The sequence below is a fragment of the Brachyistius frenatus genome, unplaced genomic scaffold (assembly GCF_029030835.1).
Source record: "Brachyistius frenatus isolate BFR_SWC_R1_liver_20210118 unplaced genomic scaffold, ASM2903083v1 Contig_129, whole genome shotgun sequence".
Classification (NCBI taxonomy): Eukaryota; Metazoa; Chordata; class Actinopteri; family Embiotocidae; genus Brachyistius; species Brachyistius frenatus.
In genome coordinates, this window is record NW_027210728.1 from 575001 (window position 1) to 600678 (window position 25678).

Sequence of the window (25678 nt, forward strand, 5' to 3'; positions counted from 1 at the left end):
CTCCAAAAAAAGCTCCGGCTCCATAGACTCCAATTCAACTTGTCTCATTGAATCCAAAGTCAATCTTTTTTTTCCATAAGTCAAAATTGTGTCATTCGTTTAAGTCATTCCTTCTTGTTACCTTTCTTGGCGGTCCATCTAAAAATAATCCGTCATTAATTAGATATTAGGCCTCAAAAATCTGTACGTGTCTGTTTGATTGACAGGCCAGCGGTGCTGTCAGGTTTTCGCTTCTAGGTGGGCGGGGCTTAGTGTCATCGGGTTCCCAATCAGATCCAGTCCGATCCACCGCTCACTCCTCCCCCAGCTCGTCCAAACATGGTCACTTCTGGCTCTGAAATTACACGACGGCTACGGCCAAAAAGCCGAACTGGAGGATTGAGTGACATCACGGTTTATTGCCGCTTGTACATGCCCATTATAAAGAAGTAAATTAGAGAAGTGAAAGAAAGAAGTAGATTGACGATGGCTGAAGATGTGAGAAATTGTTTTTGTGATTCGAAGGCAGATCAAAATAACCACAAACCAAAAAACCCAAGAACTGCAGTTTATTGCGTATTTTAAGAGTTGTGGTCAAACCTCTCTGTTTACATTCACGAGGCCACAAAGCCGAGATCAAAGTCAGATCCACCGCTCGCTCCTCCCCCAGCTCGTCCAAATATGGTCACTTCTGACTCTAAAATTACAAGATGGCGACGGCAAGTGACGTCACCGTTGCTTCGCCACTCGGTCAGGGCTCGACTTTATCACTCCGTAACTACTATTTCTCTAAAATATAATGTGGTCGGAAGCAAATAAAAGCAGTTTGAAGCTTTCAAAGTGCTGCAGAATAATATTTGAGTTCGGTGACGTCGTGGTGGATTTGGTGATGACTTTGTCTGCTCTTCCTCCTGCAGGATATCGAGGAGTTCAGCTTCGTCACCCAGCTGGCCGGCCTCACCGACCACCTGTCCGTGGCCGTGCGGTTGGCTGTTTCCACCGGGGAAGAGGAGACTTAGATTGACCACCATTTTTCTTTTTCCTTTTTTTTTTTTTTTTTTTGATTTTTTTTTTTTTGTTGTTGTTGGGTTTTTTTTTAAATTTGTTTTTTTTTAAATACTGCCATGGAGGAACGACGAGACGACCAGGAAGAGAAGAAGACATTTTGAAAGAGTTTACAGATACGGAGCTGCTTGAAAGGAGGAGGAGGCGGAGGAGGACATCGACTAGACGGATGAATCGATAGAGGAGCGCTCAGAGGATTAAAGGAGGGATATGAAACTCTGGAGGAGGATGGGGGCGGGGGGGGGGGGGTCGAGAGGGGGGGGGGGGAAAGCAGAGGAATTCAGTTTAAGGAACCAGAAAGAGTTTCATCCTCACAAACACTCACGAAACACACACAAAAACACAAAGAGACTTTCTGACTGTTGAAAATGGCCTCTCCTCCATCACTCCCTGTCGAAACTGAATCCGGAGGGTATTTTTTTTTTTAATTTTTATTTCCAGTGAAATTGTTTCATGTAGCCAATACAAAAACACCTTTTACCAGATCCGTTTCAGCCGTAGTGTCATTTCTTTTTAAAAAAAATTATTATTTTTTTTTTTATGATTCTACCTTCAGGGACAGTTGGATCCTCGTCGTTTAGTGACTGTGTATAAAAAGGAAAACTAATTGAAGTGAAGCTGCTGACTGGCCTTTTACACTGACCGTCTGTGTCCTTCGTGTCGTGCTCCTTCCTCAAAAAGGCTTATCGGTCGGTTCACCTTACCGCTCCCCCCCCCCCCCCACGTCAGTCCCAGGAACCTCAACAAGTGTCTTTCTTTTCTAAAAAAAAAAAAAATTTAAAAACCTATTTCTAAAAGGAAAAAAACATAATATACAATTTCTATCGTGGCCACACCACTTTTTATAGGGAGTTTAAAAAAAAAATGCCTGTTTAATACTTATATGGTATGTTTCTAAAAAAAAAAAGAAAAAAAAAAGAGGTCTTGTGTAAAACAAAGGACGTGGAATCGGAGGAGGAACTTGATCGTTCGATGCGATGCTCATAGCATGTTTTTTTTCCAGCCACGATCGGTGACGAGGAGAAGACACTTTTTTTTTTTTATGCTGATGCATGATGGGAAACGGTGTCAGTTTACAACACTAATTACGGCGGCTTGATAACAACGCGCTCACTTGAGTCTGGATGCCTCGAGGAGCCGGGAAGCATTTAGCCCTGAAAAACACACACACACACACACACACACACACACACACACACACACACACACACACACACACACACACACACACACACACACACACACACACACTTTAATGTGTCCGAAACATTTGTGCATGTGCGACGCCACACGGCTGACAACACGTAACACACGCTAAGGAATGCACAGACACATACTGAGGACTTAGAAAAAAAAAAAAAAAAAACGCGGTCACACGCTGGCGGCTGTAATCGAAAAGTCCTCAAGTGACTCGGCCGTCTTCGAGAGAGAATATAATCAGCTCGTCGGCGAACAAAACCACTGTAGCTTTCTGGTTCGCCACCGCTGTATCGTTAGCATGTCTGATTGGTGCACGCACAGTATGAAGTCCAGTTTTTCTTTTGGTTTAAGCACAGCGAGTTGTCCAATGAATCACCCCGATATCGACGACGACGACAGCCATATTGTGACGCAACTGCAAAACCTCATTACTCTGCAACATTTTGAACACCTTACAGGCTGCGCGACACGCCGCGCCGAAGGAGCGCGACGCTCGTCGAACGTTGGACGCGGCCCGCTTCAGAAAAATACCGAAATTTGCGAAGAAGTGTGGAACTGAAAAGGCAACGCGGCGTGTTAAGGTGTGTTCAGGCTGAAAGCAAAAACTATTGTTGTGACTTCAAATCATGAAGAGACAGGAATGAAAAAAAAAAAAAAAAAAAAAAAAAGCAGAAAGAACCAGGATTTAAGTTTTGTGATGAGTCGCACTTAGTTTGTGTGTTGCTTAAACATACGACACAAAATTATGATCTTTTTTTTTTTTTTATTCCAATCCAGAAATCTGCCAGTGTTGGCAAGAAAACGCTACGCTGCAAAAACTTAGTCAACATTTAAGCCTTTTTAGATTCTTTAAAGCAGTCAGAGGCTTGAAGCTGGATTTTATTTTTTTGCCTTTGGAGACACTTTAGTTTAAATAAATCTATTGAAATTAGACTACAATGAAGGAAAGCTCCTTGAATCTTTGTATTCCCCCCTAAAAAAAACCCCAACTTTTAAAACCAGCTACTTCAGTTTAATTGAACACCTCAGAAACAAATGAACACCAGTCATTTAAACATGAGATTTAATTCTCGCTGACATCCATAAAGACTGTAATTTGCCTGCCGGTCCCAAAAATGAACACAAACGCACCAGCAGTCAAATTCACACCAATTTCTTTGCAATCAGCCTAAACACGCATTCAGGTGTCTGCTCCCCCTCACAACAGTCTGGCGGACTTGGTAGAGATGACCAACCTTTGGAATATTTTGCTCGTAACGATTCTATTGTACAAACCACCGACCCGTAACGGAAACCACGCGGACCAACCGAGCCGAACGGGAGGGAGCTGGAGCCGTTTACAGAAAGACGTGTCGGGTCGCTAAAGCCGTCCTCGTGCTCCTGCTGGTTCTGCTGCTGTGAACACGTGTTGAGCGATGATCAGTAAGTCAGAGGCAAAAGGTTCCGACGGTTTTGTTTTGGAAAAAGTCAGCAAAATAACCCAAATATATCATTTATACAGCGAAACCTTTGAATATAAAGTTAGCTGTTTCTCTGAATAAAACTAAAGCATCACAGGAACTGTTTGAGTTTTCAGATGCTGTTTGATTTCCACGGTCTGCACGGTGAACAATGTTTACAACCGGGTTTTTTTAATGGTTTTTTTGACCTGTCTGCTTGTTTATTGATCACTTTCAACACCGGTGTGTGTGTGTGTGTGTGTGTGTGTGTGTGTGTGTGTGTGTGTGTGTGTGTGTGTGTGTGTGTGTGTGTGTGTGTGTGTGTGTGTGTGTGTGTGTGTGTGTGTGTGTGTGTGTGTGTGTGTGTGTGTGCTTACAGTACATATGAGTCAATGCCAGAAACATGTCAGCTCTTCTGTTATTTATGTTCAACTGTCATTTGTTTTTCACATGCAGCTTGAGGTCACCTGGCTGCTCCGACACTCTCTCTGTCTCTTTATGATTCATGATTATTATGACTAATATATTCTTCTTATTACTGAGATTTGTACCCGTGCTTCATCTGTGCTGTCTTTTTTTTTTTTTTTTTTTTTTTTATTATTATGCTGAATCTGTGTCAGACTGTTTTTTTTGGAGGATCACCTCTTCCTCTGCTCGGGGTGAACTTCAAATGAGATCAAATCCTTGAATATTTGGTAAATATTCATGTAAATACACTATAGTGAGTGGCGTAAAGATACCGCAGTGGGCAGGAAGGGTGAATAAGTTATGGTACAGGAAGTACAGTGGTAGCCAAGGTAAAAGTTTAATTTAATAACCTTTATTTTGTAGCTTATTACACAAAACCTGTATTCTGTCAAACAGTTTATTAGTAAATATGAAGAGACAAACAGTTGGACTCATGCAACGCATCATATTTTTAAAGCCTGGAACGTGGAGGTAAATAACTTTATACTTTCAATTCTCTTTTATTTTGCTAATTGTTCTGTGTTTGCTTTTTTTTTTTTTTTTTTTTTGTTAAGTTCTTTTGTTATTATTTAAGGGTCAAAGATGAAGGTGTAAAAGGTGACAGTTTTGGTTTGTGTGGGTGTTGAGTGCCCCGGCCCCTGATACATGAAGGCAGTGTGGCGGGACCCTGACATTCAGCCAATCGGGCGTAGAATTAACGACAACAGGAAACGACACGGTGGAGAGCACCGTTAATAGTCTCACAAGTGGAAAAGGAAATGCATTGGGTGAATCGAGAGAACAAAACTCAAGTGAGAGTCCATTAAAGATGCATTAATAACAGTTTTTGGCCACTTAAAAGCTAATAGCTAAAGGCAAAAGAAAGAGGCTGAGCATGTGATGGTTTCAATGGAACTGAAGGCAATTTAAATATAAAGGAGAGTTAAATCTAAATTCATTTGAAAACAATGAAAATCTCCCTGAGTTGAATGGAAACGAATGATGTGTATAATTGGGACTTCTCAAGTGAAATATACGGATATTATATGTTGGACTACATTTAAGTTTTAGAGGTGTTTTGGTACATTATTCCATATATTAATAGTTAATAAATTAAAAAAAAGCTGTCACAAAGTTTGTTTTACCTGAAGAGCAAGGCAGGGACCTGAAGCGTTTAGTGTTCTGTGAGTAATAAAATTAATGTGGCCTAAAAAAGTCAATTAAAACTACCAACCCGGCATTATTACAGGCTTATTTAATATAAGATTGTGATGTTAAAACCCTTTTTTGATGAAGCGAAAAACCTGATTGCGAAGAGCTTTTTAATTCCGTCACATCACAGTAACGCGTATAAATAACAGTGTCATCTGCATATAACCGAACAAAACCATTACAATACTTTAATGGAAGATTATTTGCAGTAAGTAATGGCCTTAAAATAATAATCATACTCTATGAGCGTCCTGGGACAGGGCTGGGTTCGTGCCGGAGTTTCCAGGTGTACGATAAGTATCATATTTGTACAATAAATTCGCTTTTCTTTTTAAGGATTCAAAAAAAAAAAAAAAGTTCGATAATTTCGTCATGTTGTAGTTTCATAGTTTGACTCCTCATTTTACACCAATCTTGTTGATAACATGTCAGAAAACTGATCTCAGTTCTGTCATTAATTATCCAATTACTTACAAACGCTTACAAAGTCAGAGCCCCTTGGAGTCCATTCAAAAACGAACAAAATTTGGGGCACCGTGCAGGCTTCATTTTCATTTTGAAACGTTTCCCTTGAGTTATAATCATTTTGGCAACGCTGGTTGCGTCTCCACAGAGGGACCGTGTTTTGTGAAAAATGGAGTCGCATCCCGGCTTTTGAAATCTCCTCTGCCTCACGAAACTGTTGCTAATGACAATCAAGCAACCAGAATTAGCCAGTGATCGCCTCCGAATGGTTTCTAAGCCTTCGCGGACCCTCTGCGGAGCTCCGCCCCCCTCCACGCGCACCGTTGGGTCATCACAACCCAACCAGGGCTCCTTTCCCCCCCCAAATATTAAGTCTTTCTTTTTTTTCATTTTCTTCTTTTTTTTTTTTTCAAACAAATTAGACAGAAATTAGATTGAGTTTTGATCATCTTCTCGTGCACTGCTTTGGTGTCTGTAGCCTAAAGAAAGCTAACCAGTGGGTTCATTTCTGACTGTATCCCCTGAAACAATTTGGTTGTTTTCTTACATGTCTGATCACACTGCCCACCTTTGTGTCCGTGTCCAGTTCAGGACCGAGTTAATCAGCTGTCGGCCGGGTTGAGTTGAGTTCTTGAGCTTTCGTAGCTGCATGTACCGTAATAGCGCTTCAGGCTTGTAGTCCCGGTAGAAGCGACGCCTCACTTTGCTGTCCTTTCTCTGGTTTGATTTTTCTCTCTTCATGTTATTTTTTTTTTATTTTTTTTTTTTTTTTAAATGGATTCTTGTATTTGGATGGGGGTTGTTTATCGATGGGGTTATGTAGCTTGGTCTTTGTACTGTGGCTGCGGGATCAATAGCTTTTCTCTTTCTAAGCTTCTTCAACAAACTGCTTATTTTCTTCTGCTTTTCTAAAAAAAAAAAAAAGAAAATCAAAGGAACTTTCCCTCTCGACTTGTGTCTGTGTCGTTTTTTTGAGGTCGTTCAATGGGCTGCAGCCAAAGCCTGTGTGGAAATAATCAGTACAACGACGGACAGTGACGTCAATCCGGCGATGAACTTTTGCTCACTTGCGGTACGTTTTCACCCTCAAGTTTTATACAAGTGAAACGGCGCTATTGATTTTGTGTGTGTCACTTTATTTCCTCTTTTTCTCAACATATCATAATATAAATGAATGTCTCGGCGTCTAAGACGCTCCAGAGTCTGGCATTGAATTCAAGCTCAAATAATAACATGTTTGTCTCCTTTAAAGGACAAACTATGAAGAAGTGAAAGAACCTTTAGACGAGTCCTTCTGCTTTTGATGAACAGAGGAAGTCCAAAACTTTTAATTTAAATAAACTCTTCAGTCAAGGGTGAAAAAAACTCCTCTCACACCGAAACTGAAGTCAGACCAGCCTTATATGACAAACACGAAACCAGTGGAGCGAAAACATGTCAAAGAGGCAGTTTCAAGTCTTTTAATATAAATGGTTTTTTTAAGTTGAATTAATCAGTATTTGCATGAATAATTGGTGAAGGCGCTCATAGTGACAAACCCACAGAGTATTATCATCCAACTGTGCAGAGATTTACAGCGCTATAAAACAAATACATGACCTCAAATGAATACTAATGTTGTAAATAGGTATCTGATTGCGTCATACGTTGTGTTATTAAATCAGTGCTTTTTTATATATAGTTTGTTTTAATGCCCAGATGTGGGCAGAAAACAATCGTATGAAGCTGCTTTAAAAGGTGCTCGGATCATTATTGTTGAATATGAAAAATAGGGTAAGGAAAAAAAAAATCTCCCAAAAAGGTTCCCTCTTCCATTACCTTGTGTTAAGGATGCTCACTCGAATGTGTTTCAGCCAGGCTGTGAGAAAACGTGTGATTAAAAAAAAAAAAAAAGAAAAAGAAACTGGGTAAGTGGGTTACATGAAAGCTAATGTTGCTCTTTGACTGGTGGATGTCTAAATAATTAACTGTATGCTGAAATATTTACAGTAATATAACAGAGTTGGGGTTATAGCTCGATTCACCGCCCACGAGTGAGGAAAACATGAATTAATACTGATTTAAATTGCTTTTAATTTCAATCTTCGAAACATTTTTGGACCGTGTTTAAATAAAATGACATTTTTATCGTTGAGTTGACGAGGAATTGGTATTTGGGACATAATAATCCCAACTCAAAGTCAATTTACTTGCCTTTTGCTGAGCTTTCAGCAGTTTGGACTTTGTAATTTCGGTGCCGAGAGGACGGTGACGTAGATTTAACCTCAGATCATTTTATCATACAACTTTAATGGAGAATTTAAGCTATTTTATTTCAAGACACACAAAAAACTGAAGTGCATGAAGAAAAAAATGTCGATCGTTTAATCATGCAAAATAAAACTAACTGAATTCTTAAATTTAGATTTGATCATGTCCTGTTGAAAGGTGTCTTCACAGGGAGATTACTATGACTCAACTAAAAATACAGATGTGAGTCAGACGTACAGGTGCGCCTCACAAAGCTCAGATGTTTCTTCAGCTTAGGAACCCTTCAAGTAAGTTATTGCCTTAGTTTGGACATGAGTTTGGACCAGTTCGACCCATTTTCCTTCCACTATTACTTGATGTTAAGGATATTTAGCAGACTGCGTTTCAACCAGACCTCCAAAAAAATAGTAAATTTTGAGAAAAGCTCTAAAGATTTTTTTTTTTATTATTTCTGGTTAGAAGGGTTCCTCCATCTTGTCCTGAGATTACTTCTTATCTTTTCAAAAGAAACAACAACAACAACAACAACAAAAAACCCCGCTGCTTTCTGTGGCTGCAGGGGAGTTTTGTCAAATTGGACTAAGTATTCCCGACAGTGTCACCACGGCTCATGTTTTAAACTGCAACTCCTTATTTTAACAGAGAGCCTGCGTTACTAACTGGACACATGTAGTCTTAGGAGAAGTAAACATTTACCAGGCGCAGGAAAACAATATGAAGGCGCAGATTCATATGCAATATAAATCTGGATCCGCATGAGGAAAAGCGCTATGCGTGAATCGACACAGAAAGTGTTTGGATCAGAGGTGGTCCGACTCTCGTTGTGTTTGGATCTCAGCAGGTTTGAAATCTGTACGATAATTTAGATATAAACATGCGGATACCTCACACCGGCTCGGGAGATGCAAGTTTTAATGGAAGTCTAAATGCGAAGACCTCCGGATCCGACGTCAGAATCCAGATAACATGTCCAGGTCGCACGTTAAAGGACAATTCCACTTTATTTCCTCCCTCTGTATTCCCAATTAACACGTCCATTTTAGCTCTATGGGTCATGCTAACTTTGCACAGTCCACGTGTCTGTTGTAGCGTTTCGGGTAAAATTGCAGGTTGAATTTAGATGGAATTATTCTCTGAAAGGGGAAACATGGAAGATGTCTAGTTGAATTCACTCAAAAACAAATCATCCACACGATGTGAAGAAATAGCGTTGGACATCAAGACCAAGAGACATCATCCCGTCTTGCAGCAGGTGTAGATGAGGTATACGTCGGGAATATTTTTGGCTTCTTCTGCTTCACTTTCTGATCATTTTTTTTTTCCTCTCAAAAGTCCCGTGGTTTAACAGGAAATAGAAAGAATTGTGACCCTTCAGATGTGTTTTCGGGACCCCTCATGGGGGTCCTGACCTTCATGTTGGGGACCACCGATTAGGTTAGGTTAGGTTAGGTTAGGTATTTATTTTATTAATCCCCGAGGGGACATTTTTTCGCTACAGCAGCATACAGAAGCAATAAGATAATAATAGAATAATAGAAAAGTAGTAAAATAGCAGTAAATAAAGAGTGGTCCAGCTTTTTCAAAAATAAAATTGCTGATATAATTGTTGTTGTGACGTCATTGGGGATTCCCAAACTGGTTTTGATTGTAGCTTCGATTGTATCTCAGTCAGTGTTTTTCATTACAACAGCTGATTATCTTGGTTCACCGGGTGGTTACCGACTTGAATGTTGTTGCTCCGTCTATTCAAGGTCTGATTATCAAACCGTGCATGTGTGGCTCTCCTGACCTCTTTTCTTTTTTCGGTCTGTTCACCAGGTTTACCCAGGCGGCTCATACGGGACAACCCCGCCGCGGTTTAAACCGGAGCTACACTGTGACGACACCGTGACGTGTCGAGCAAGTGTGAGATTTTCACGAGGGCATTTTTGAGTTCGTGTACTGTCCGAAACCACAAATAAGGAACCGGCTCTCTGTGTGTGGTTTCCCCCGTGCATTACATTTCGCTTGTGATCAAAATTTCCATTCCTTCTTGGTTAGTCGCCTCTCGTCCTCTATGTTGTGCTTTTTTTTCTGACATCACACACACCCCCCTCCGCCCCCTTTTTTTATTTTTAGCACACTATCAGGCCGCCCCTGTGACTATAAATGTGGAGGAAGATGGATTGAAGGGACAGAGAGGACAGTGCAGCTCAACTGAGACCGAGATCCAACCGCTGAAGACTACACGCAAACACACAGTTGAAGGATGGCTTCCCCTCGTCTCGCTCTGTCCGTGGTGGTGCTGCTGCTGGCCGCCGTAGCTATGACTGAAGGTAAGGTGAAGCTTCGGCACACGGAATCGCTTTAATTTGACCGACGTTTGATACCGTAAGGTGGATTGAAGTCGATTGATTTGTCGTGAGGATCCACGCATAAATCGGATTCAGCACACTTATAAGTATAATTTTTTTTTTTTTTTAAATACAAATTTTCTAACTTTAAATGGAGGAAAAACAAACGCATAACACCCGACAAGTTTGATTACATTCATTGAAAGTCTCACTAACTATATAATTGTTATTACATCAAATAAACTACTGCACTTCTACTAAAATACAATGTCTGACCGTAAAACAAAAGTAATTCACCATTAAAGCAGAACTAATCAAAAGTTTTGTCAAAAATAATTGATCAAATTATAACGAGTTGGACCTCAACTGCTGATTACTTGACTGTGTGCAATATGACCTTTAGGGAGATTAATATTCAAATAATTATGAGCAGCGATGTTGTTCAGATTGGCTTTAATGGCAGCAGGAATCAATGCTTTTGAGTCATAAAACTTTAAAGCTGCACTGTTCAATATTTTTACACAAACAGTGGATCAATTTATAACGTGTGAAAGAGGTCATTCATAAATATACAAATATTTATGACTGAAAAATATCGTTTATTTCAGCTTTAATCGCCGCAGCAATAAACACTTCTGACCTCAAAAATAAAGTCGTTGATCGTTAGAGCCGCACTTTTAAGTATGTTTTCATAAACAATGAATCAAACGATTGTGCGGAAAGGAAAGTGGTGATTAATACAAAAACACTTACGACTAAAACTCTCATTTAGATTCGTGTTTTCTGATCATCGCAGTGAGTCGTGGACCTTTAAAGCTGCGCGGTTGTTGACTCGCCGCTGTTTGTGTTTTTTGCAGCTTTGCGCGGCGCCGGCCGGAAGAAGTGCTGCCATCAGTTCAAAAAAACCCCGGTGCCTAAAGGTCTAGTGACCGGCTACTTCAAGACCAGCCAGATCTGCTCCAAAGCCGGCATCATGTGAGTACGCAACCGCTAAAAACAAAATAAACATCACCACCACAACAACAACAACAACAACAACAACAACATCCTTCCAAACCCGCTGACGCTCTCCCGCTTTTTCAGGCTGAAGATGGCGACGGGCCGCCAGCTGTGCGTCCGACCCTCAGACCCCTGGGTGCAGAAGCTCGTCAGCTACCTCGACGCCAAGTCCACCCCGGGAAAGATGTCCAACCTGTAACCATGGCAACAGCTGCCAAAAAGAAAAACCTGCCATGGTTTGATGCTGCCAATTTTCCAAACTATAATCCAGCAGCTGCATCTCCGCGTCTATGCAAACTATTTATCGAATACTTATAGATGGCATAATCACAGATGATATTTGCGGTGATGAGATGATTTTTTATTTTTTTTCTGCCACGTATAAGAAACATTTTTATTGAAACATTTTTAAGTTGCCATTCTTTTCGTCACGTTTTCTACATTTTGTGTTAAGAAAGTTGTATGTTATTACAGGACGACAGGTATATTTTGGTTTAATATGACACTTAAAGTCAGACCGTGAACACTGTGAACTTCTTGTGTTTTGTAATGTGACATATGAGCAGCTACTTTCTCTGTAAACGAGCGTAATGCCTCCCGACTCCACCGGGTGTCATCAGTAGAGTATAAGCTACCGGCTGAGGCACTATGGCCTCAAGGCTCTTTGCCTTGGTTTCTATTTAAGGATGTGTTTCTATTATCAGTCATGTTTTCGACTCTTTTACCTTCTTTTTTTTTTTCCCCAGACGAAAAAAATATTTATTTCTGTATGCTTATGCTACTGATTTGATTCTTTTAAATTAAAGCGAGTCAATACGTGAAAGCTGAAATATGATTCCCTCTTTTCTTGCCAGGAGTCTAAGTTGAACATTTTATTGGTATTTATTTATTCGAATAAAGTAGGAATTCCTTTCCACTATGATTATCTTATAGTGTTGCATAAACTAGTGAGACACAAAGGAGCTCGTGCAATTGTTTCGATTCAAAGCTTTTCATTTGATCTTTTCATCTTTATCTTTGACTTCCTCTCAGATCTGTGAGCTCAGATGCTCCTCTGGAATCTGCCTCATAGCATCCACAATGGAATAATGAGGTTTTTTGTTTTTTTTCCCCCTTGAGCCAAAACAAAAGCAAAACTATACAACTTTAGGAAGAGGAAATAACACATCATTCTTCTTCCAAAGAAAAGATCAATTATTCAAGGTGAAAAATGTACTTTATTCTCAGTTGGCTACACTCAGATGTTTTTATAGCTGATGCTTACCGTGGTCTGGTTTGACCTGTAGCTTGTCAACGCTCATGTTGACCAATGGCAGCGAATTTTAAGAAGCGGTGAAGCTCTTGGTCTGTTTTTAAGGCCAGAATCAGATTTTTAAACCTTACCAAGAAGAAAAATATTACAGCATAAAAATTTGGACTCTATCGTTTTCCACATTGCCTGGTGTCAATTAGACTTTTTGTAGTTGTTTTGCATGTTTTTATTTTAGTTATGAGAGTGTTTTGTTTCTCTTTCTTCTTGTTTTGTGTATTTTTGTAGTAGTTTTGCCATTTTTTTTTTTTGCATCTATTTTTCCACATTTTGTGTCTCGTTGTGCATGTTTTGTTTTCTCTTAGCACTTATTTTACATCTTTTTGTTTGTAATTTTTCAGTCTGTATGATTGTTTTGTGTATTGTTTAGTTTAGCATGACTTTCCAGCCAGAAATGGAAGCGCGAGGGCCCCCTGAAGCCTCTGGTCTTCGGGCTTGCGCCCAGTTGGCTCGTTCACTAATCCATCCATGATTACAGCTGAAAAACAGAAGCTCTCCAATAATGAAACGGGAGTGAGGACATGGAAAAATTCCACCGTTTTATGACGTTCACCACCAAACCAGCAGCACTGCTTGTATTTAATCCAGAAGTGAGCCATGTGTTTTTGAACCATCACTAAATCTGATGAATAGTTTGGTTTTTTTTGTTATCAAATTACCTCCTCAGAGCCAATTCTGATCCTAAATGCTCCCCTGTTATATTTTTGATGAGACCTACTGTGAATTCCTTTTATTTCGTGGCTGTCAGAGCGATCATGTGATCTCCGTCTCAGTTGATCACACTTTTTTTTTTTGACGTGTTTGTTTAGTTTTGGTGTTCACAACAGTCTTTGAAGGCAGCAGATTTTCACCTGCAGCACTTGAAGGCCACACACTTACAATCAGATGCCCGAGCACGGGTTTGGCCAATAGGAAAGCGGATCTCGGCTCCCCTCAGGTGCATCAAGCTGGTCAGACATAGCCAGCTGCAGACCGGAAGTAATGCCTGTACTTTCAAGTAACTCATTTGTTCAAGATTTTTAATAGCAGCACAACTAAAAACACGGATGGATCGTGTGATATTTTTGTGTTGTTTACATTACAGTTTTACTTTTATTTTGTATTCCTTTTTTTTTTTATTGTTAAGTTTATTAACAGCTGCGGAAGTCTTTTATAATTTTGTTTGTTTTTTTAAGTTGATTTCTTTGAGTGCATGCATTGCTGTGCTTTGTGACACTTTAATAGGCTTCGTTAACTGTCACAAGGTCACTGCTGCGTATATCTGGCAATGAGGGTGTGTGTGTGTGTGTGGTTCAGACAAATTTCTCTGACGGAAAATAATGTATATATTGATCTCAATTTTGGAAATAAGAGCCTGAAGCCTCTTGCTGAAAAGCTGCAGCTAAAACTTGTAGGAGTTTAGTTGTTACAGGCTAAACGTTTTTATTTTTTTAGGGTACCCCGTGATCCCTTTCCTCCCCTACACCAGACATCCTGTGTTAGAACAATATTGTGAGTTTCTAGCAATATGATCAAACATAACTTTATTTGAGAATATGCCTCACATGATAGCAATATAAATGTAAGTTATAGATTCCACAAGATTTGATCAGTCATATCAGGCTGCAATGTAAAAAAAAAAAAAAAAATGGCCTGGCGGAAAAGAGCGCTCTTATTCTGAAATTCTCCACCGGATGTTGCCTCTTATAAATCCCGTTTGTGTTCCTCCGAAGGAAAAACAGCCGTTGGAGCGTTCTCCTTCACTGTGCTCCATCTGTTTGTAGTATCCGTTAGCGGCCATATGTAATTTAACCTCATTCATTCACTTTCAGAGACACTTCGCCTCCTTCTGTTTACACCGAACTGCGTTGTTGTTGTTGTTGTTGTTTTTTTTTTGTGGTAAAGTGTGGAAAGCTCCGCGTTTCTCTCCGCTCCTGTCGTTCTCCCGGACGTTTATCGGTGTGTGTGCCCTCGGTGAGTGTCCGTTGCAGGCTGGGTGGTGACAGCACGGCAGCACAATGATCGAGCGACCAGATCCGATGGTTTCCAGCATCGCCGTAAGTCAATTTCCCTTTCAAACCGGAATTAAATGAATGACTGTTTACTGTCCCCCCCCCCCCCCCCACCTCCCTCCTCTAAATATCCTGTTTTAAATACCCTTCTTACCGTGTTTTAGTCGTAGTGCGTCCCGGTCCCCGTTGGTACAGATCTGGTGGTGGTGGTGGTGGTGGGGGGAGGGAGGGAACTTCCCACCAAACTCCATTAAGAATCAGCCTGTTTAAGGATATGTTGGATATTTAAACGGATATATCCACGAATAAAACATCACCATCACCTTCCGGAAAAAAAAATTAAAAATCACCATTTTCACTGATAGCTTCGGCATAACGTGCTTCCCCCGAGCGACGTGTACTTCAGTACATTTAATCGTTTTAAAACAAACGAATCACGCCTCCTTCTGCGTAGCCTCACTCCGGTCGAGGCGAAAGGGTGTGCGTGTTGAAACTAATAGTGATTTGCCTTTTGTTACAATAGATTGTGTGTTGTGTTAATTTACCTTTTTTTGTTTTTTTTTTTTTTTGGGGCGACGCGTTTCTGATTTCTTACCAAATGTCAGTTATTTGAACGGTTTGAGGGTTCCCTGAACGTTACACGGAACAAGCGCGTATCGGGAGGACGTGGTCTGGTCTCAATTATGGCTCCTTGAATTGTGGGAAGAGATGGGGCCGTCATAAATTCTTGTTTAGACGTGTTTTCACGGTGTCACTCGTCAAAGTATAGTCTCGAAGCCACTGATTGATGTTAACGATTTGAGGATCAGAGATCGTGCGATTTGCTCCTCTGTGCCAAAGTCCCTTAAGAAATATCGCAATTTACACGATGAGCAACATCCACCCCCCCCACCCCCCCAAAAAAAAATAAAAAAATAAACGGATGAAGCAGGTCATTACTTCGTGGACTGTATTGTGTGTGTGTGTATATTTGATAATAGTGTGTGAATCACTCACTATTAAGAGATATTAAACCCTGTTGTTTTAATTACGCTGTAATTACACTGTAAAGAAAGTCATCCTAAAACTGCTTGATTCTTGAATGGAGTTTGGTGTGCATCCATCCACGCTGGTGCACTTAGCAGGGAGCACCCTGTCATCATCTGTGGAGGGGGTTATGAGACAATGGGCGCCTGGGCACAGACCTGCAAAGGGCCCTTGATTTAAAGAGGCGTCTTTTTGGTCATTTTGCATCCCGTTGTGCTCCTCTGGTGTCTCGGTGTAGTGGATGTGTGTCCCTTTTTGGTAATACTGCATTTGTTTTGGTCATTTTTAGTTTGTCTCGGTCATTTTGTGACTCTTTGCAGCTGTGTTGTGTCTTTGTTTTTGTTTTTTGCTCATATTGCGTGGCCTAATCGCTTTTTGGTCTCTCAGTGGTCGTTTTGCATCCATTCTAGGTGGTCGTGTGTATTTATTATACATTATCTTGCATCTTTAGACACGTCCCATCGAAAAATGCGAACAGAAGCTTTTGCCCCGACCCCTTTGGGTCCGTGGGACTTTTTCCCAGTGGGTCCCGTTCAGTGACGCTTCCACGCATGTAGCTCGCTTTGTTTCGGGCTTTTTATACTGTCAGATGCGTTTAGCAGTGAGTGATTACTCGTCACGCAACACACCACACATTGTGTTTGTACTGTATCTTGTTTGTGATACAGACGGAGGTGATTGGCAGTGACTCTCTCTGGCGTAGCACCACCGGGAGTGGACATGCATGCTGTGTCCTGGGAGAGATAGAGGTAGCACTGTGCTAAAGACAACAAAAGAGAACTGACACAAACGTCCGCCCTCCTTCTGCAGTGCCAAGTCATTTAATATGTGAATACAATTCAGAAAAATGAAAGTTGCACTCAGCTAATGGAGGCAGTGAGAGGGCCACAGCATCAGCTGCTGAATGCATGAGGAGGGGGGGGGTTGACTGGCAATGCAGATGACGTCAGTGAACCAGGCAGCTACTATCACCAGTAGGATGGGGGGTTAACATGAACTGTATGGACTGACTGGCCTTCCTCTCTCTCTCTCTCTCTCTCTCTCTCATCATCCCCCATTACTTCCTTCTTCTTTTTCTTTCTTTTTTTTTTTTTTTGCCCCGTGCCTGTTGTTCCCTCTGCCAGTCACATTTCTCGTGAAAGAAATAACCACATTAATCAGGATTCATTTCATAAGAGTGAACTGCTGTTGCAGCATCGTGACTATAACACATTGCTAATTTAACACATTGTTAAGCTGATGTTTTTAAGTGCAACACAGACTCCCTGTAAAATATGATGAGACTTTATTTAATCCCACAGTGGGGAAATGTAGTCGTTGCAGCAGCATAGAAACAAGGTTAGGAAAAAATAAGGTGCGCACGATAAAGAAAAACATTACAAATACGTATACAATAAAATAAGATGGATAAAATATATATATATATATATTTTTTTTTTTAGAAAAATTAAGACCAATGAATAAATACACACATACAAACTATACACAAAAAATAAATAAATACAATACTGTACATGCATGTGCTCATGAACATGCATACTGTATGTGGGGTGCACACACACACACACACACACACACACACACACACACACACACACACACACACACACACACACACTGTTTTACTAACGACCAACATGATCTTTTTACACTAACAGTTAAGCTACAGGGAAGTGCGGGGGGAGGGGGGAGGCACCTTATATAACACACAGAACTCGTATGTGGGTGGATCAAACATGGAAATGATGGAAAGTGCTTCAAGGCTTGTTCAGAGTCGTTGCGCCCGCTGTGAGCTGCGTGCATCACTAGTATCGATCCGGCCAATGGATCGTTTCCTTTCCTTTTTCCTGCAGTCTGTGTGTTTTTCATAATATCCTGTAACGTACAGTTTCCCCGAATGTTACGCTGAGCGGTAGAAACGTGCGGAGTTAGGCTGAAGATACCGGACATTTATCAGCTGTGGTTTGTGAGTCGACTGTCTTGTTCCTCAATGATGACTACAGGGAAAACAATCCTATAACATTTAATAAACATAAATTAGGTTCACATGAGCACAAGATACCTTAACAAGTTATTGGGAGAGTTCGTGGGCAGATACAGGCCGACTATAAGACCGCATTTCTTCTCCCTTCATTCCTCGAGTCTGTTTTGAATCCTGGAACAAACTGAAGATGTGGAGGGTTTATTTAAAGGTTCGGACCGAGGCGACTTAAGGCAGGAAGTAATATACTTACTGTCCGATCTACATTCACAGACCGTTTCTTTGTAGTCGGGTTTCTGCTCTACCTGCCAGGCTGCTGCCGGCGGCACGTCCAACAGGCCTCCAGAGGCCCGAACTGACATCAGGGCCGACGTTGCATTTCCGCAGCAGGAACTTTCCCTACAGAAACAGGAACCTTTTGAGGATCTTAGTTCCGCTCACCAGCGTTTCCGTGGAAAAACCTGGATCTAAAATTAGAGGAGATTAACTGAAAGAGTCCCTGCTTCGGAGGAGGACTTTCTGGAGGTTCATAAATGGCCAGGCGCTAAATGCTGCTACGTGTTTGAGCGACGTTCTCCACCAGAATTTGAACTCCAAACATGTTTTGTCGCTTGTACATGGTGACTACAAATAATCACGATGGAGCTGCCCAAGAGATTTTACAGACGGACCAAATAAGTCCAGGCTTTGTTGTCCATTTTTGCAGAGGACGACCATTAGTTTGTTTTTAATCTCGGAGGGGCTTTGGCCTACCCGGTCCATCTTTCACTCCTGGGAAAGTTCCTGCGCGCGAGTTCTTGGGGAAATTCAAAGTTCCTGGAACTTTTTGGTGGAAACGCGACTTTTCAACTAAACCGGGCCTCATTTCTGTTTAGCATCACGTGACGCCCACAACACACAAAATATCCTTCCATCATCAAGGCTTCATCTAACGGTTATTTTCATAATTGACATAATCTTCAGAATTTAATTTAATTTTTTTTCAATCAATCGTTTAGTCTATGAAACATCACAACATTGTGTTGCATGTCATAACCCAGTGTCTCAGCCTCTTCGCCGTTGACCGTCCAACAAAGGTAAAAACATTTTTTTTTAAATCGCCCAAATATTCGGGCGACGATTGTGTAATAAATAAAAAGTGGCACTGGTGATTAAAAAAAAAAAAAAAAAAAAATCTAAATTTTTCTGTCCATCGACGAACAGATTTAATCGACTCGTCGTTTCCAAGATTTGCATCGAACGGACAGAAGTAGATCAGAGCGATGAGTTTGGGATGGTGACGATTTAAAAGGCAGCGACGCTTATCTACGGTAGCCTCGACACGACCGCATAACGATCGGCTCGCCCCGTGACGACGTCATTAACCTCAGCTGTGGCTAGTTTTTATTTATTTTTTTAATTTTTAAACTGCCTCTATCAGCAGACTGCTCAGTGTTGCACTTTCTTTTTCTTTTTTTCATTCGGTACCATGCATGACAGAGCCGGAGAGGCCAGTAATCGATTGTGTTTGCCTCCCGTAGCGTGCGGGACGAGCTCGCGGTGATTGGAGGAGGGGAGGCTGGGGAGGTGGTGGTGGTGGTGGTGGGGAGGGGGTGGAGAGGTTATCACGACAGCAGGCTGGGGAGATGGTAGGAGAGAGAGGAGATGAGGGAAGGGAGAAAGGCAGCTGTGATCCAGTCTGCCTTCGGCCCGCGACCTGTCCCGCGTGAGGCGACGTGATGGACGCCGTCCATCACGTAGGACGTTTGTTTTTTTGTGTTTTGTTTTCTTCGCTCGGCCGCTCGAGCTTCACAGTTCCGCTTTCATGCTTTGACGAACCCGTCGGCTCCGTTTATTGGCTACTTTTCTGCTTTAGCGCTCTTGTCGGATGGACTTTGGCACCGTCGGGTCCACTTCCTCTTTTCCATCCTCTTTGGACGGGACAGCCTGTTATTCCTCTCCGCCCTCCCCTCCCCTCACCTCCCCTCACCTCCTCTCCTCTTAAAGCAACCCTTTTTTTTTCTTCTTCTTCTTCTTCTTCTACTACTACCCACTCTTGTATTTATTCCAGCTGCACTTCACATCAAAGAGGACTCTGTAGCTGCAGGACAGGGGGAAAAAAAGAAGAAAAAAATGCTAATTGCAGGTTCACGAAAAACACCGTGTTTTTTTTGTCACTTTTCACTCTCCAGCTCTGTTTATTTATTTATTTTTACTTCTGTGTATTTGTTTATAAACACGTATGAAATACCATAGCAACCGAGTTTGTGTCTACGTACGTCCGTGTGCTGATTAAGGCTCATTTATGGTACATTAGAGCCTGTTTAAGCTGATCAAAGTTTAAGCGTGCGTGTGTTTATTGGTCATTCATGCTGTTTGGTGAACGCGTTAACAGAAAAGCGTGCGCGTGTCTTGTGCGTTTTCTTTCAGCAGCGGAACCTGGAGGGCTACGTGGGCTTCGCCAACCTCCCCAACCAGGTGTACCGGAAGTCCGTCAAAAGAGGGTTCGAGTTTACGTTAATGGTTGTAGGTGAGTTTAAAAAAAAAAAAAAAAAAAAAGAAGTGTCTGACCCGCCCGGCGAGGAACGTGTGTGTGTGTGTGTGTGTGTGTGTGTGTGTGTGTGTGTGTGTGTGTGTGTGTGTGTGTGTGTGTGTGTGTGTGTGTGTGTGTGTGTGTGTTTTTGCTTCTGTTTTGTGTGTTGCCGAGGCAACCCGATCTTCGGTGTGCGTAAGCGGGTCGTCGGCGCAGGTTGAAAGGAGGTGAAGCATGCGCGGCATCCAGCGCTCTCAGCTGCTCCGGATGACGAGTTGACGATATAAAAAGCGGTCTCCCGCAGAGCGACGGTGCCCCGCGAGGCCCCGTCCACTGACGAAGAATGTGAAAATATTGTTGTTGTTTTTTGGGAAACGCTGGATTCCCACAGTCCCGACCCCACCTCCCCCTCCCCGCCCCCCCTTCCCATTCCCCCCCTCCACCCCCCGGGGATTTTTTTTTTTTTTTTTTTCTCTGTAAGCCTCAGGATGCACAATGACATGTGTGTGTGTTCTGGATGATTTCATTTGGAAGGAGAGCTGCAGGATGTCGGTTCAAGTATGAATGAATGTGGCTGACGGGGGACGGACAGAGTGGACAGAGGGGTGGAGGAACTCTGGGGTTTGGCCGTCTGTATGGACACGAAGCAGATGATGCTGCAGTATTGTTTTGACATGTTGAACCGTGCACGGTGTGAATCGAGGCTCCATTGAGCAGATATGGATTTAACTGCAGATGCTCCGCAGAGATATTCAGCCGTCACACACAATCTCGTCTAAATTGATCTCGACACCGCGGACGTTTTAAGCCGAAATGAAATATTAAACCTGCAGTGTCAGTGAGAGTGAGAAATACGCCATCCGCACGGCAGGCTCTGCAGTAGTCGGCTCCGCTGCCACTTTCAGGGCTGCAAAATGGTGGCTGTGTTGTTCTGAGCGTGTCGGTACCCTCAGAATGACTCATTTCACCATCAGAATCTGATCTGTTTGGGCTGATAGCATTTGGGAAGTTGGGAGGAGCTGCAGGATTGATTTATTTTGATCCAAATTTAGCATCGGGCTTCATGGGAAGTTTGCCGGCTCTGCTTCCGTCTTTGCCCACAACCAGACGGCAGATTTAAAAAAAAACGTGTGTATTTGTAGAATACAGAGAAACGTACGTGGTTTAATTCAGTGAGCTTGAATTCAACAGACATTCGTTTACATGCCAAAGTCACGCGCTTTAGCTCCAAATTGGGACTCGGTTGTCCGGCGCTTAATGTTAAAAGACGAAAATTGTTATCCTGCTATTAAAGGAGAAGCTTGCTCTCAATCTGCGTTCTTAAAATTGTCAGAAAATCCCATGAAAAGCAAAACGACATCGTGTTCGTCTATCCCCGTCTCACAAGATAGAACTCCTTAACACACACTGACGATACTTTGACTTTCTTTTGTTGGAAAGTATGTAACTCCACCTGACACCCATTAAATTAGATCTTGGCTGTGACAACTGCACTCTTCCTGCTTCCGGTAACAACAGGGACACGAAATTATACAATAGGACACATTTAGACCTTTTAAGGAAAAGTTCAATATTTCAGGAAAAAGCTTCTTCCTTTCCAAGAGTGTCACGAGAAGATTGATACCAAACTCACGTCTGTGTGTTGAGCACAGAGTTGGAGACGTTGACCGGTTAGCCTGGCCCAGCTTAGCATTAGGACTAGACGCAGGGGGAAACGGGGAAACACACAATGATATAATGTGCTCATTGGTGCACTGGCGACCTGCTTCCTCCAGCCTTCATGCTAAGCTAGGCTACCACAGTCATTACTTCAGTACCGTAGTTACAGCACAATCGTTGTATTAATATCACTCTCCTCGTTCTCATGAAGAAAGAAAATAAATCATATTTCCCCAAAATGTCAAACTGTTCCTTTAAAACCATTATCTAACTAGAGGTTTGCAAATTCTGAAAATATCATAAAAACTCAAATAATTCACCTCCTGTCCGTGTCGCTACTCGGTGTTGGTTTCGTGCTGTGCTTCAGGATTTCGCTGTATTTGCGGCATTTTTTTTTTTTTTTTTTTCGTGACATTACTCTTAAACTCAGCCGCCATTTCAAATGTTTTAAAACATCATAACTCTAGCTCTTCGCAGCTCGCGGTGACCCCCGAGGAGAAAGACGTTTAACACAAAGAGGCGTCCGATCATTATTGTGTCCGCCTGGGGTTTGGGCTTCCTGTTTAGTAAACAGCCGCTGTGATGGCTTGGGAGAGAACCAGAGAGACCCACAATCAACTCCATCCTGTCTCAGGCCTCCTCTCACATGAGCCCCCTCTGTGTCTCTTCCCAGATTTCTGGGCCGCGAGCCCCGTTCATCCCGGCTGATCCAAAAGTTTCACACATAACTAGTGTGTGAGCTTAAAGAGGAGGTTCAGAGGGAAAGGCTCTCGGCCGGAGTTGGTTCATCCCGCTTCTGAATGTTCTCCGAGTCCTAGAGCAAGTCTTTGTTTCCCAACGGACACTAGGTGAAACCGTTTAGGGAACATAAAGAGACTCGATCTGCATATAATGTCATTGACAAAAACAAAAGTTCAAAATGAAAACTAATTAAATCTCCATAATTTTCCATTGAGCTCAAACCAGCTTTTGGACTTCGGTCTGCTTTCTCTCCACCAGCTTGCTTCTTTTTGGACTTGCCAACTATTTGTTCCCGCTTGGCACTTAAATATTGAGCAGATTTGCACCGCTTCTGCATTTGTATTTGCCGTTTTAAATGCTAGTGTGACCTGGCAAGGCTCCGGCAGACGACTGCTCACTGCTTCCTTTCTCTTCGCTGCGATTATAGTCTGGAAACCCCATTTGCATTAAAGTTCGCTCGGCCTCTTTGAACGGCGGAAGAATCAGCGACACATACGGGTTTTTTTTTCTAAATGTGGTGTCACAGCACATGCAGCGACCGCTGCCAGTCGGTTAAAGGCTGTTCCAAGTGTTTCAGAAGGAACTGGAGGTCTACGCTCATTAGGATGCAGAAAACCGGAAGCGATTCCCTTCGTAGCGCAGTCAGACCCGTATGTTCCCACCGGGTGAAGCGTGACCGGTCCTTCCAACTAACTCTAAAAAAAAATAGCTAAAAAAAAAAAATCAACACGAGTCGATCAAAAGTATGATTCGTGAAGTCTTTGGAATACGACCTGAATTACACGACCAAACTCTTGACTCGGTAGAGATTGATTCATTTCCAAGTTTAAGAGGACAAAGTGATGCAGAATACTCGAAGTCAAAGCTGAAGAAACGATGTCCGTACACACACGGGCGATAAATCCTCTCTTCGACGGGAAGTGACCCGTTGGAACTTGCCAAGTTGTCACTGAAAACGCAGCTAGTGTTAGCGTGCGTGTGTGTCCAGCCACGGGTCAACAGGTTAATAAGTCCAATTAGATACGGAGGGCCACTTAACAAGTTGGCTCATGCAGCTTTAGCGCCGTAAGCTGCACGCTGTCCAATGAATCGGTTAGAAATCTAGTCTGTATACAGTTGAAGTGAAATTTTACCTCAAACTATTTACCTGTGTGACTTTCAAAAGCAGCAGAAATAAGTTCTTTCTTTTTTTTTTTAATCATAAAACGTACAATCGACCAAAAATAAGGAGCGCAAAGTTCATAAATATGACCACGAGCACAGAACAATGTCATGTAATGGAGATTTGACACGGGGGGAAAAAAAAAAAAAAAAAAAAGGAAATACCAGTTGTTGGAAAAAGAGACAGAAGAACTGATTATGTTTTGATTGGAGAAGCAGCCAGCTGGAGCGACAGCACAGGGCAGCCTGTGAAAGTAACGACTGAAGGTTGGCTTCGACGCTGCTGTACTTGGCGTCGGAGTGAAGTGTGAAAGCCTGGCCGGCCTCGGAGGCTCGGTATTGTTCCGCTGTAGGTTTGGAGCAGACAGATGGTGGAATATGAGATGACTGGGTCGATGCCTGCAGGTCTTTTTTCTTTTTTTTTTTGCTCAAATTCCAGCAGTGCAGGCGGAGACGAGAGGTCGTTTTCTTTCTTCTTTTTTTTATTTTTTTTTATTTTGGCATCCGGGACACTGAAATATGAAGGTGAGCCACGTGGTTAACAACACGGTTCACTTCCTGTTTACGATCAATAACATCCACGTTTCTAATGTGTTTGTAAGGACTACCTCACCCCCGGTCGGGACTTTAGTCCATCTTGTCTGCAAGTGTATTCGAAGCATGGCATCACAAATAGGACTCTTTCTCTGAGTCATCATGAAACCAGAAAGCTCTGTTAACAATTTTCCTTTTTTTCTGTATCCATTGTGCTGTAAAATCTAATAAGTTATATAAAATAAACTCATTAAAAATGAAGTTTCGGAAACTATGATAAAACCATGATGAGGATATCTCTGTGCTACACACAGTGTGTTATGATAAGTGTGTTTTTGGAAACCAGGAGTTTAAAGTGTGAAAAATGCGCGAAATAGTTGCAGGTTTCTTATTTTAAAGACTCTTCTATGGACTTTGTTTTGATTAGTTTGAATTAAATTGCTGTAAAATAAACATTGTACCATCACCATGACAACTCCCATTATGAACTCTCATAACAATAATCATCTTCCTCTTTGTTAACGGCCGTTTTTGTGAGCGTCCTGCGTCAAACCTGTGCTGTCGTAACTAATTACGGTGAAGTATAATTTCATTGGTGCGCTGCTGAGCTCAGTGTGAAAATAAACTCGTCCGATGTCGTGTGTGGCCGAGACCAGGAGACATAACGAAGGTCTGACTGGCTGAAAAATGAGCTCTAATGTGTCGGATGGAGAGACGTTGCAGATTAACAGATTGTAATGGCATCCAGCTGCACACAGACCGTGAGTGGGTAAATGTTACAGCTCTTTGGAAACAGCATCACAGCAACATTGGTGGGGGCATTTATATATATATATATATTTTGGTGGGGGTGGATATATTTATGTTCGTATGTATGAGTAAGATTGCCACCAGAAACCGCTCTACTGGTGGGTTTTTCTCTTTTCTTCCTCCCTTCTGTCCAACTCTCTTGTCTTCCTCCGCTCAATCCTGCCTCTCCCTTAGCTCTGATAGTGGGAGGGGGGGAAGGGGGAGGAGGGGGAGCTGCTTCCTGCCCCCCTTTTGTCCAGCTGGCAGATTCAATAGAAAACTCCTGGAAAGATCAGCGAGATCCATCGCCAGTTGCGGAGAGAGCCGAACAGAGCGGAGAGTCAGATCAGAACTGAGGAGAGGGGAAGCGATGGCCGCTTCACGCTGCTTCTGATGTGTAACGAGGCCAGTAGCTTAAACAGCCCCCGCTGCCACCACCACACACACACACACACACACACACACACACACACACACACACACACACACACACACACACACACACACACACACACACACACACACACACACACACACAAACACACACTCAAAAAGCAACTCTAAAAGAGAGCACGTCAGAAGCTTT

At 42.2% G+C, this 25678-nt stretch overlaps 3 protein-coding genes and 1 long non-coding RNA gene across 9 annotated transcripts in view; all 4 read left to right on the forward strand.

The window, feature by feature from the left end:
* The window catches only part of smpd3 (sphingomyelin phosphodiesterase 3), a 66299-nt gene extending 65026 nt beyond the window's left edge, over nt 1-1273 (forward strand). For both annotated transcript variants that reach the window (XM_069714257.1, XM_069714258.1), the window contains exon 10: nt 897-1273. In XM_069714257.1, the coding sequence (XP_069570358.1) occupies nt 897-998 (102 nt within the window). In that variant the 3' untranslated portion in view covers nt 999-1273. The remainder of the gene's footprint in view (nt 1-896) is intronic.
* A 46-nt stretch (nt 1274-1319) lies between these two features.
* Nucleotides 1320-6758, forward strand: LOC138630140 (uncharacterized). The gene is made up of 2 exons (XR_011311620.1): nt 1320-3986; nt 4063-6758. It is a non-coding gene; the product is annotated as an uncharacterized lncRNA (long non-coding RNA).
* Nucleotides 6759-10226: 3468 nt separating this feature from the next.
* Nucleotides 10227-12213, forward strand: LOC138630145 (C-C motif chemokine 4-like). The gene is made up of 3 exons (XM_069714297.1): nt 10227-10372; nt 11248-11365; nt 11474-12213. The coding sequence occupies exons 1-3, from the start codon at nt 10306-10308 to the stop codon at nt 11586-11588; spliced, it is 300 nt and encodes a 99-aa protein (XP_069570398.1). The 5' UTR covers nt 10227-10305; the 3' UTR covers nt 11589-12213.
* A 2187-nt stretch (nt 12214-14400) lies between these two features.
* Nucleotides 14401-25678, forward strand: part of septin15 (septin 15) — a 47948-nt gene continuing 36670 nt past the window's right edge. For 2 of the 5 annotated variants that reach the window (XM_069714275.1, XM_069714276.1), the window contains exons 1-2: nt 14401-14734; nt 20106-20205. In XM_069714275.1, the coding sequence (XP_069570376.1) occupies nt 14696-14734; nt 20106-20205 (139 nt within the window). In that variant the 5' untranslated portion in view covers nt 14401-14695. Of the gene's footprint in view, nt 14735-19353; nt 19433-20105; nt 20206-25678 lie in introns of those variants that run through there. The other 3 variants (XM_069714273.1, XM_069714274.1, XM_069714277.1) reach the window with 3 other exon arrangements.